Consider the following 12,981-nt stretch of genomic DNA (forward strand, 5'->3'; position numbering starts at 1 on the left):
GAAGGAGCTAAATAATATACCAACGGCTGTCGGTCAAAAAAAAAAAAAAAAAGGCCGGCACCGGTCTATTCTTGTAAAAAACAAAGAAGCCATATACCAGTGGTACATTTTCTTTAAATAACGTGTGTTGAAAATCGTTGAGTGAACATAGCCTAAAGATGCATACTAGTCAAAGGTATCATTCTTAGTATATTCCTTCTTGTTTTATGTATTGGTTTTGGTAGAGCAGAATCTTAAAGAGAACCAATCATGGACGAAAGTTAAAAAATTTTTATTCCTTAATTAGATGCAAATCATAATTTAATTGACATTTGCAAATATAATTAATTATTTTTATTGTCACGTTTTTGAATTATTCCCTTTTTACTATCCTGTCTCGAGCCGGCTCTTTTCAAAAGAGCCGGCGCGAGACAGGAAACTCCCGTCATGCAGAGTGGCAGGAAAGGTTCCCATGATCCTTTGCCTGCCGCTCTGTTAACACACAGTGATCTCGCGCTATACAGCGCAAGATCGCTGTGTATTATCTAAAGTCCCTCTTCTCTAATCTATTTATGAAGATACAGACTGCCTCTGCAGTCTGTATTTTTATACTTTACCTAATCCTCTTCTTCGGTGCAGCAAGGCCGGCGGCGCCATCTTGATTACGTCACTTGCGTTCCAGCGGTGGAACGCAAGGCCTGTAATCAAGATGGCGGTGCCCGGCCTTGCGGCACTGAAGCAGAGGATAGGTAAAGTATAAAGCTACAGACTGCAAATGCAGTCTGTATCCTCATGAAGTCTATCTATGAAGATACAGACTGCCTTTGCAGTCTGTATCTTTATACTTTACCAGATCCTCTGTTCCCTGGCTGTTCCGGCGGCGCCGCCATCTTGATGACGTCACGCTGGAACGCACAGCTGGAACGCAAGTGACGTCATCAAGATGGCGGCGCTCACCGGAACAGCCAGGGAACAGAGGATCAGGTAAAGTATAAAGATACAGACTGCAAAGGCAGTCTGTATCTTCATGAATAGACTTAGGAAGAGATGTACTGTCATAATAGGGACAGTTATATTTAGGTGATTGGTTCTCTTTAAGCGCTCACAGAACAATTATTTGTGTGCAAGGAAGCTCTTTGATAGGTTCATTGTTTACACAGAAGGAACATTTCCTGAAAACGTGGCAGAATAACAGACATAATTGAATTAGATGCTCCCAAGAAAACACACATAATAACCAGACGTCCTCTTTAATGTGCCCCCTTGTAATTTTCTACAAAAGAAAAGGAATATAAATCCATTAAAATAAAAAATATTTTTTTAATTCTCCAAATTATGAGATTTTCTTTCTTGCAATCCCAGCTGCTTGCACTTTCCTTCTATTATTATTCCACACGATAATTTTCCACTTTCTGCTATGTTCATTTTTATAAATGCACAAGTGTACAGAAGACTGTAAAAAGTAACTGGAAAACTATAAAGGACAAAATTCCTGCTGACCTTGCTCTACTTTTATAGAACTTCTCATTTTTATTTTTCTGCATGTGCAGGTTTCAGAATACTATCCATTGTTAACTTTTAGCTGTATCAGTAAACCATGTAGATGATGCATGTAATATCTCCTGAAACAACTGCTTCCGAGGCAGAATCATTAATTGCTTTAGTGACATTTATTCAAAGAGAGCATGTTATCTGCTTCAGACATTTAAAGGGACACACCTGTAAGAAAAGTTTTTTTTTCTTTACTCAATATAATTCATGATGAATAGTTTACTTTTGTGTATGTAATTTTTAGAATTTTTGACTCTTTTATTTTTCCTGCAGTACCAAGCAATTATAATTAATATCTATATGTGTCTAAATAAAGAATACTAAATATTGTACTTCTCGGCCAGATAGCACAAAGAGTTAAAACTCCTGTTTGTCAACAATACGAGGGAAAACAAGAAACTTCTTCCAGCACTCCAAAATGAAAATGGTTAAAAGCAATCCTTTAATTCATAAAGATTAAAAAGTTTTACTCCACTGGGCGTATATTTCATGCGTAAACAGACAGATAGTTTAGGCTATGCTCACACATAGCATTAAATGCATATTTAATTAATGTTAATTAGTGCTATAGTGCAATTTGTGATAAAATATTGATATTTTTGCTGCAATTCCATCAAAATCAGGCTGATTCAGGCAGATATCACTCCATAAAGCAACTGATAGGCTGAGGAACTGATCGTTGGTTTATGGTTTTCTTTAAACATATAATAATAATCGGGTGCTGACGTAAAGCTTTGTGTAATAGACATGCGTGGCTAATAGCTGATGCCAGGGTAACAAAAATAATAAAGTCTATACTTACCCCTGCTCCCCTGGTTTCCTGCTGTCTTTTTCCCACATTCCCTGCTCACTGTGGCTGCTGCTGACACTTCTGGTCCCGTCTCTTCAGTGATAGGCTGCTCAGCTAGTCACTGGCTGCCCTGCCTTGGTCAATAATTGGCTGAGTGGCCTGTCACTGGAGAGACAGGGTCAGAAGTGTTAGCGGCATCTGTGGTGAGGCAGCAGGATACCAGTGAAGCACGGGCAAGTATATATCTTTATTATTTTCTATGTAAAAGAAAGAGCTGCACAGACATCACTAACATGCAGCCCTTATGAACTATTATAGAGATGTGTATAGGCTTGGTAAGCCAGCACCAATCAGCATCCACTTACAGTGCAATATCGCGCCATGTAATACAACTCTAAGGGAGTCAAAGCACCCTAATATAACAATGTACTATAACCCTTTTACTGCACCACACAGACATAAAAGTCACACATATACATAAATTACATCCACATTCACATAGGCAAAAGGTGCACTGCATTTGATGTAGAAAATGCTTGTCAAAGACACTGTGGGGTCATCCTAGAAAACCCTGCTTCCATTGACTTCAATGGATGTTGGGGGAACAAGGGAAAAATTGATGACAATTTTTTCAGTGTTGATCTTTAGGGAGATTTAGGGTACAGCCCTCCAAGCTGGCTACTTCTAGATGTGGTGAAATAAAAAACTTTTCCTACAAATAAGTTGTTTTCCTGCTTTAGTTGAAATGAATGACCACAACAAAAGTTACGTTTTTAAATAAGAAGACGTAGTCCGAAATATAAAATAATTTGTCATTTATTGTCACATTTTTATATTACAATTCATTTCTCCCTGCAGCACCACGGTCTTCTCAATAGTAGAGCAAGCCCAGTTCTGTTATGTAGTTAAAAATAATTGTTATTGACCTAAAACATCCAGTTAGCAAATAGTCATTACAATATCCATACTCCATACCTTCTAATAATAATTCAGGTTTGGTAGAACAGTATTGTGAATTTACTTCATATACAGTACATGACATTCTTAGCTTATGGGATAAGTAATGTGACTTTAGTCTGGAGTCTATAGTTCTAAATGGTTTCCTATTCTCATCAGTCTTTCCGTTAGTTTGTGCCCTAGATAATCTCATAAAGTGTTGTAATGAGACATGTTATAAGAAGACAGATCTTTATATGTATGGCCCTTAAATGGACAGAATATAGAGATTGGCAGTAAAATAGAGGCATTACACCCTCAAATAGACCTTGTTGTAAATTGAAGACTTCCAATTAGTAGCACCCCTTTACAGATCTGAATTGGTATGCAGTGTACGGTAGCTGAGATGTGCCCAAAATACATAAACCTTTACATGGCAGACATATTACCTTTAAAGTGAAAAAAGATCTTGTCTGTCTCACTACGGAATCTCACACTATGTAAACAAAATTTTCTTATGATTGACCCTATTTGTTATTACTACTCGCTGTCGCTCATGCATCTTGGTTCTTAATTTTTTTTTTTTTTTTTTTTTTTACAGCAGTTGATCGGGATGTAAACCAAAACTGCCCCTAACAATTAAACCTTAAATGGTCTTAAAACTTTTTTTTTGTCATGTCAGAGAGAAAAGTTTTGATCGGTTGGGGTCTGAGTGTTCAGGCCATGACTGAGCAGGAGAAAGAGCAAGGAGAAGTCCATGCACCACATTACTCTCATCTCTGTGTCATTCTCCGACCTGGATGGCCCCATAGACTTATATTATGTGACTACACGGGAGAGAGCACACTGCGCTTTTGGATGTCTTCCGGCCTGTTCTGTTGATTGTAAAGGTCTGAACACTCAAATCCTCAACATCTAAACTTTTGACATGTCTCTGTTTTTTTTTTTTTAATAACAGGTACTCTGTTTGCCAGTTGTGTATAGTTTCTGAAGAGAAGGAGGTGGTAAAGTGTTACATGCAACTGGCTAACAATAGATCATTGAGATTATGCTGAACTGCTGCTGAGAGATAGGCAGCGGCCTTATAACAGGAGTTTTTCTTTACATGACTGCTGCAAGAGACCACATGCTATAAACACTGTCAGTTATAAAGTAAACTCTGATAATATTATATACGACAGATTACATGCATTTTTTTAGTTGGGGGGGGAGTTCTCTTTACAACCCCTCTAAGTGCTCCTAAGGTACAGTGTATTAAACATGTTGTGCCATTTTGTATTTGCAAACAAATTTTTTAAGGAGTCAAAACATCCGATACAAAATTTGAGGTCTATTAATCCTTATTATACAGCTATAAATATATTTATGGCATATGAAGTTTGACTTCTAAATATGGATGTACATTTTCTATACCATAATGTCTTATCATTTTATAGTCTACATGCTTTTTATATATCAGATAACTTGTCGGATGCATAATCGCATATCACTTCATGTTTTCATTTCCCCATTAAACTAATATAAGAAATTACAATGAAGATACAGGATATATTTAAAAAAAATTCAAGACTATTAATAATAAGTCCGGGTTTGCACAAACCCAATTGCTTGACATTTAAATGCAGCCCTTCCCATGGATGCAGCCTTAGGGGCTGTAACTTCACTCATCTCTTTTCTATTTCTTTTGAACCAATAGGCTATGTTCACACAACGTCAAAAATATTAAAAAGGCAGCTGATTTTTGTATTTAAAATAATGTCTGTTTTTGCCGAGATTTAACTGACTGCAATGCAATGCATTGAAGTCAATAGGGAGACAGACGTCGAATGCACACAGCGTATTGAATAACAGATGTTTTTGCCGCGGGCATCAAAATAATGAACATGATCCTTATTTTCGGACGTCTTTTGCAAACAGCGGACGTTTTTTATTTGTAGTTCACACACAGTTTTCCTTTTGTCACCGTTCTGTCTCTGTTTTTACTATTAAATTCAATGGACTTTTCAATTAAGCCGCATCCAAAGGCCAATTAGTAACTAAAACAATGTGTCAACAGCCGTCAGTGCACCACGGGGAGATCAAGATGCTAAATAACGTCTGTTATTTTAGACTCATTTTAAACTGAGATGAAAAGACATTGTGTGAACATAGCCATATATATATATATATCTTAGTGTCATTTGCAAGGTCATTTTAAATTTTTTTTTTTAATATTTTATTTAAATAAAATTGAGCTTAGCATGGTTGTGATACTAATAGTGACATTCTCAATGTAGGATGACATTGTCTGTATACGGCATGCTTAACACAATATAATATCGGCTCATTGGCATTGATAAAGGACAGCCTCTTAGCTGTAGGGATGAGCATGCGGTCACGGTCATGTGTATATTTTGTAATCATGTTTTCATATAGGCATGTGCTCGTACATGTGAGAAGCAAGAAAACGTTTTAAGATCAGGGATTGCGTATTATATAGTTTTGTGAGTAACCATATTGAATTGCATTCGTTTCCATTGTAAATATGAACATCGTTTTAAATATATCTTTATAAAGACAATAATATTTAAAGACTACATATAATATATTTGTTATTATAATATTTAAGTGTGTCCTGTTCTGTCCAGCAGTTCACTTGGTATAACTGCCCTGAGAAGATGCTAAATATGTTATTCCTAAACAGCCCATGCTGCTTAAATAGCCCAGTAAAGCTAGTCAAATCTACCTGTAATTCAACACTTCTTAGGCATCGGTTAGCTGAATTAACAACAAAGTACGTTTTGTTCATGAATTATTCAAACATTCATCAATGTTTTATACAAATAAAAAAAAATACATTTAAAATGTTGGTAAGAACTTGCTTGTGCTTCTTACATCACTGGGCTATTACATTTTTTTTATTTATTTCTTTTTTTTAACTTTTTTTCTCATAATAGTAACAACCATGTTTTAAAGCAAATACAGTTTAAATACTATGCTAGCTATCTTTCTATTTTGCAAATACAAGCACCCAATGATATACTGTATCTCTTCCTGGTAGTGCATTTAAAAAAAAATTGGAAATGTAAAAAAAAGTTAAAAAAAAAAAAGTTAAAAAAAAAAAAGTAAAATAAAGTATAGTCATGAAAGATGTGCTTTATACATTTCTATTAGGAATCATTTTACATTCCACATTTAAGATTTTTAAGCTATGGCATGCCCATTCATTAAACTGTTGTTGATGTGCTTGAATTACAGTTTTTACTCAATTATTATTATTTTTTTTTCCTTTTTAAATTTTAACATATTATTGAAAAAAATAAACAACAAAGCAAGTGACATGGACTTATGACAATGTTTACAGTAAGTAAAAAGGTTTATCACAGTTTTTATAGCTTGTATGAGTTCATTCTTTCAAATAAATCTTTTTTTTTCACATGTTCTTAATATTTGTAATACTGTTTCATGTTTTAGGTTATTACAGTTCTATGCTTTATAACAGTAAACACCATAGAGCTTGTGCTTTTTGTCTGGGAAACCGACAAAGCGGACAGCTGCCTCGTTAGGGCTGCATCGTCTTCTTGGTTTTGAGATTGGGTAGCGGACACTGGCATCGGCCAACCATCCTCCATCGCAGCGGTCGTAAGCCAGGAGTTTCCATGCAGCGTACATCTGACCGACTTTAGCAATCTGAGCCCCATCATTGATACAAGCCTGCACAGCTTCATCATATGTAAGCTTTGTTGGGTGTATTAGGTAGTAGAATCGACCTATTGAGAAAAACACATATAAATAAGAGAAAACTCAGCCAACACATTACATTGATAAAATAATCCTTCAGCGTTCCCCTTTTTTTTTTAAATAGATCGGTACTCTATTACTTTCGTTTTATATTCTTTCCTTAAAACATGTGTGTCCAATGAGAAGCTTGCATGATTTTATAGCATCTGCACACCTGTTAATATGTTTTCGTTTCAGTACTATGTGCCGCCACATATAGAACAGTGCATGCCTTCTTCATTAGAAACTAAATATGAACAAAACCATGATTTACATTTCCTTGGTGGATTCAGATTGCCAACCTAAACAAGTGTGAGGTGTTATAATTATACATTAGCCAAGTGGTTTTGAAAATTAGGTTTGAGTAAAAATCAAAAACTGGAGCTAAATAATGCATGCACCTAACATTAGACAGATGGAACACTCATAGATGTATATGTTTCTTGTGTGACCTCAAATATCACATCAACCTTATATAAACTTTAGTATAATTGTAGTCTACAGAATAAATAAAACTTTAAAAAACTAAAAATGAGAAAACAGAAGGGTTATCCACAGAGTTAGGTGCTGGGTGATGGTATATAGTAGTTGCACTGCAGTAACCTGTCTCTGCGACTAAATAGAGTTTGGAGCCAACGGTTTATATCACTAATCAATGTGAATTGAGATATAATGAAGTGGCGACGACGTTCTATGTTAACTCAATGCATCTTACAGTGCACCTTACAGACAGACCTTACAGGTCAGTCCAAATAAAGTTATAACCATGTTTATTTATCTTTTCTAACATTTTAATATTTTTTAAGACAATATCAAATATTTACTGAAATATTTTTACATGATTTATTTGTAAATTGAAAAAGGGGGTTATTTAAACTTTTATTAGGGGATGGGCTCTTTTATATTTTTAAAAACTTTTTTTTATAACACTTTTTATGTCCCCTTAGGGGACTTTTAAAAGCTATCATTAGATTGCTTATACTGTTAAATGCTATGCCATTGCATAGCAATGATCAGTGTTACCTGTGCTTTTCTCATAGAGTCTGCCTAAGGCTGTAAGGGAAATCAGTCACACATCTAACAGTGACAGGAGCCTATGCTCTCACTTACGCTTAAACGATGCTATCACAGCATTTAAGGTGTTAATAAAGGTTGGCAAAGTAATCTCTGCTGCCCATCACTGATGGTGAGGACCCAGATGCTGATAGCAGCCAGTTCTCATCCTTAGCTCCTGAGTTCACTTCATAGTTCCATAGCATATTTATTGCATATGGCTACATCATGGGTTTTCAAGTCCCAGGTGGCCATGCTGTACCCACATGTCATGGATCGTTTAGGAGCTAAAAGAAGAATGCAAATACCAAGTGTCTAACCTTCCGACTCTAACCTGCCCAGTCCCGCATTATGTAGATGACCTATTGAATATGTACTATGTAGAGATAAGCAAATACATTTGGGATTAATCAAATTGTCACTGGTGACTAGTGATGTTGGATGCAATGCAGCTTCTACCTATTACATTTGCTGGGCTGGGTGCTTTGCCCATAGTAGAGCTACTTGTTGCCCATAGCAACCTATCAGAGCTCAGCTTTTATTTTATTACAGCAATATAAAAAATAAAACTGAGATGTGATTGAATGCTATGGGCAACAAAGAACATCTTACTTACTATAAGGGTGCCTGTCACCACCCGAGTGTCTACTAAGCTGGCAGCACTGTTGGATAGATATCAATGAAAGCATCCAGAACATACCTTTGTTGCCTGTGTCAGTTCTTTTATTTTGTTATTATCATTATAATTTTTTTTTCTCACTTGTGAAATGTATAAAAGAGGCAGAATGATTATAACATGAAATAATCACCGGCTAATCGTTTCTTTAGGCCCTGACCTAAAACCATCGGATGCTGACCATGAATCGCTAGGTGTAATAGCGATGTAGTACCTTAATGCAGTGTAAGACGAACAGGCTTGTAATACATATTACAAAAACTGCTACAAAACAGGATTATTAGAATTTTTATTTAAAAAATAAATAAATATATATATATATATATATATTTTTTTTTTTCCAGAAACAGTGCCAGTCTTCTTTACAGTCGTTGCTGGGTTCACACTATGTATATTTCAGGCAGTATTTGGTCCTCATGTCAGGTCCTCATAGCAACCAAAACCAGGAGTGGATTGAAAACACAGAAAGGATCTGTTCACAAAATGTTGAAATTGAGTGGATGGCCGCCATATAACAGTAAATAACGGCCATTATTTCAATACCACAGCCGTTGTTTTAAAATAACAGCAAATATTTGCCATTAAATGATGGCCATCCACTCAATTACAACATTATGTGAACAGAGCCTTTCTGTGTTTTCAATCCACTCCTGGTTTTGGTTGCTATACAGCCTCACAAATACAGCCTCAAATATACATAGTGTGAACCCAGCCAAGTCTGTATGTGGTCTCGCAGCTCATTTCCATTAAAGCCTTTAATATAAGAACTAAGCAGTAAGTCAGTGTGATGACTTTCATAACCAGTGTATGACTCTGGAAAAGAACTGCTTGTTTGTTTTCAAGGCTTATGTTTGACCTTAGGAAAGTCACACAATCTCTTAACACCTTTTTACCAACTTGAAATAATACATTCTATTGTGTAAGGTCCCTTGTTGTCTGTAAGCTCTCCTTGTAAGGCCGGGTACACACGTTTAATGGTAGTTAATTATATAGATATTTTATCTTTCATAATTATTTTCAAACCTTTTTTCTAATCTCGGTGAACATAAGTCTGAAGAGGATTGCGAAGAAAATAGTCTCCATGGAAACCAACACTTAAATTCCCATTAGCATCTTCTGGTGCCAGAAATCTGTGTTCTCAGTCAAATGCTCCCAGAAATAGCAGCATCTTATCAATTAATTGCAGTATCATATATTTGGTGATAAGCTATACACTATTTAATGGAAGGAATAATAACAAATAAGTTCATAGGAATCCATATTTCTATCTGATCACCAAATAAATAAGCAATTACAGGAAATGTTAATTACCAAATTAGTTATTGAGGTTGTAAGATTTTTTGTTATGTTGCTGATGTGCGCAGCTACAAAGTGATTGAAACAAAATATCAGAGATCTAGAGAGTAGTGTAAATAAATTAAAGGGGTACTCCAATCTCAACTAATATATCTATAGTCACCTAGGCCTCATCAAGTTATATATGTTTTTTGCACATACATTCATTTAACTAACTTGCTTCCTTTTCCTGATATGGCAGTTATTTTCCTCCTATTGTTGACAGCTTGTTGTTTAGCTCCATTGCCCCTAGCAACCAATTCATTCGACCATTCATTCTCTTTGAAAAATGAAAGGTGGAATCTGATTGGTTGCTAGGGGCAACTAAGCCAATATCACTTTCCACCATGTTTGATAAATCTCCTCTGTCAATAATGGGAGGGAAAGAGCAGCATATCAGGAGAAAAAGGCAAGTTTGCTAAATGAATGTATGTGCAAAAATATTTAACTTGACGAGTCCTAACTTAACAAGTATAACTATGTTAGTTGAGTTGGTAATAGCCCAGTAATAATAAAAAGTGTAAAAAGTGGCTAATGATAATGAGAAAGTGGGGTAGACAGGTATCCAATTGAACTATAGTGTTTTGCAATTTTAGGTTTTAGTAAATACAATTCTTTTTTTACAATTATCTTTACAGGTATGAAAAATGATTAATTTGCACTAAACATTAGAAAACCTGTTGGGATTTAGGTAATAAAGGAAATCTGATTAGCAGCAGAAAATTAGTAAGGAGAGATGGACTGTCCGAGTCAACACATAATCCATCATGATTCCAGACTCACTTCCTATGTCATAGCTGTCTCATAAAGAGGTGACGATACGCGTAGGGTTACAGACCGGAGCCCCATTTCAGAGCCCTTGGTGATATTTTACCAGTTTATATGGTGTTGACCCTGACTTTCTGCCATTATATGATAGGTTATGCACTTGGTCACTTTCCTTTGGGGGGGAGATGCACATTAAATATTTTGTTTTTTGAACTACATTTCTCACATTACTACTGCTGCATGTTTTATTGATGAGTTGTTGATACTTTTGTGAGCACGTGCACTTTATGATAGATGTATTGTGATAAGTCAGGATGTTTCAGTTTATCAGTTTACAATAGGATATAGGGCCTGATAGGTATTGGTTTTGGGGCTGCGGCTAGAGGGACACGTATATTATTACGTATATTCCCTGTGATGGTTTTCCCGGATTGGGTTTTTAAGTGTTTTTAAGTGTATGTCCATTTGCTGTTTTTTGTATACATAATAAAGATATTAAGATTTACATATTATTATTTTGTGGGTGCGCCTGTTTCTGTCTTTCTGTCTTGTGTAGTATATGTTCTGGTATAAGGACATTGGCAGCATCCCCCTTATAAATTTGTAGTAGCTCCCACCATCTCTGTTTGTTTATTGTATATTTTAATAGATCGGACAATTCCGCACGCTACGATATGTAATATGTTTATTTATTTATTTATATTTATATTTTTATAATGGGTAAAGGAGTGTTTTAAACTTTAACTGGGAGGGGTTTATAAGGGGTTTTTTAATACTTGTATAAAACTTTTTTATTACACTTTTTTTGTACACTTTTAGAACTGTAAAAGATGCAATCATTAGATTGCTTATACTGATCTATGCTATGCCATAGCATAGCATAGATCAGTGTTATCAGCGATCTATGTACAAAGCCTGCCTGAGAGCAGACTCTATACATGGATCGACGAACCGACAGGACGGAGGTAAGGAGCTTACATGCGATCAATCGATCGATCCTGATCACTCAGTAACAGATGCTTGATCTGTCACTTAGCACCTTAAACACCGTGATCAGACCACTTCATGTCCAATCTCAGAAACTGCTGACCCCAATCCTCAAAGTATATAAATCCCTTCCAATTTTAAACCTGGCATGATCTCTAACATAACTGAATCCTCTGAAATCGTTACCACAATTTTTAGTTTTGGACTGCTTTCTAGATTATAATTGTCAACTTTCAGCCTCTGTGTAGGGTAGGTTCTAATGTATATTTCACTTGTAAAAAGTTAGACAATAAGAATTGACAATGTTTTATTACCTTTGAAGTTTGATGTGAAACAAAATACGTCATATCGGCCTCTTTCTTTGTCCCTATATCCATAGTTTCGAACTCCAGGAACAGTGTTTTTTCCCCCACAGGGTTCTCTAGGATTGGTGATCGGGTATTGTACAGATCCATCACTAAGCCAGCCTGCGTTGCACCAATCGAGTCCTGACCTCCAGGCTTCGTATAGTTGATCAAAAGAGGCAATTATGGAATCTTGGTCGTGACAGGCTTTCTGTGCTTCGTAAAAATTAAAATTGTAGCGGCCTAAGCGTGGAAAATATGGATATACAATACCTGAAATACAAGCAAAAAATGCATTAGAAGATATACAAACAAGAAAGCAAGCGCATCTACGTTCTTTAATGGAGCATTTGCAGGATACTTGCTATTTATAAAGGAAACAAACCTGCCAATGGATAATTTTTCTATCTAAAGGTTTTTATTTTTCTTACTAGTTTGCCAATGTTATACTTTGCGCTCAGGCACACAGCAGTATCCAGTGCCTGGAGTCTTATGGCAGTGTAAGGCTCTAGGCTTCCTTATATAGAGTTGAACAGACCCTGTCAGATTCTGTATATATGGATATATTCTTGTATGAGGAATGTCATTACCGATAGAACGTCCCATAGATAGTTCTGTTAATTCATCTTGATAAATGTATCTACTACAATGCCACCTATTTAAGACGTCCATCTCAAAATTGAGACCAGTTTTTTTTAAAGACAAATTGTTAGTCTCATAATATTTTATGGATATCAGCCTTTGTCTTTGATAAGACCCATTTAGAAAACCAATTCTTGTAATTTTGTAAAAATGTAATTTTG

At 35.7% G+C, this 12,981-nt stretch overlaps 1 protein-coding gene across 2 annotated transcripts in view; it reads right to left on the reverse strand.

The window, feature by feature from the left end:
- Nucleotides 1-3,136: 3,136 nt before the first annotated feature.
- The window catches only part of HAPLN1 (hyaluronan and proteoglycan link protein 1), a 95,757-nt gene continuing 85,912 nt past the window's right edge, over nt 3,137-12,981 (reverse strand). For both annotated transcript variants that reach the window (XM_069962879.1, XM_069962880.1), the window contains 2 exons: nt 12,149-12,451; nt 3,137-7,005 (listed from right to left, as the gene is read on the reverse strand). In XM_069962879.1, the coding sequence (XP_069818980.1) occupies nt 6,722-7,005; nt 12,149-12,451 (587 nt within the window). In that variant the 3' untranslated portion in view covers nt 3,137-6,721. The remainder of the gene's footprint in view (nt 7,006-12,148; nt 12,452-12,981) is intronic.

The sequence above is a fragment of the Dendropsophus ebraccatus genome, chromosome 3 (assembly GCF_027789765.1).
Source record: "Dendropsophus ebraccatus isolate aDenEbr1 chromosome 3, aDenEbr1.pat, whole genome shotgun sequence".
In the NCBI taxonomy this organism is placed as follows: Eukaryota; Metazoa; Chordata; class Amphibia; order Anura; family Hylidae; genus Dendropsophus; species Dendropsophus ebraccatus.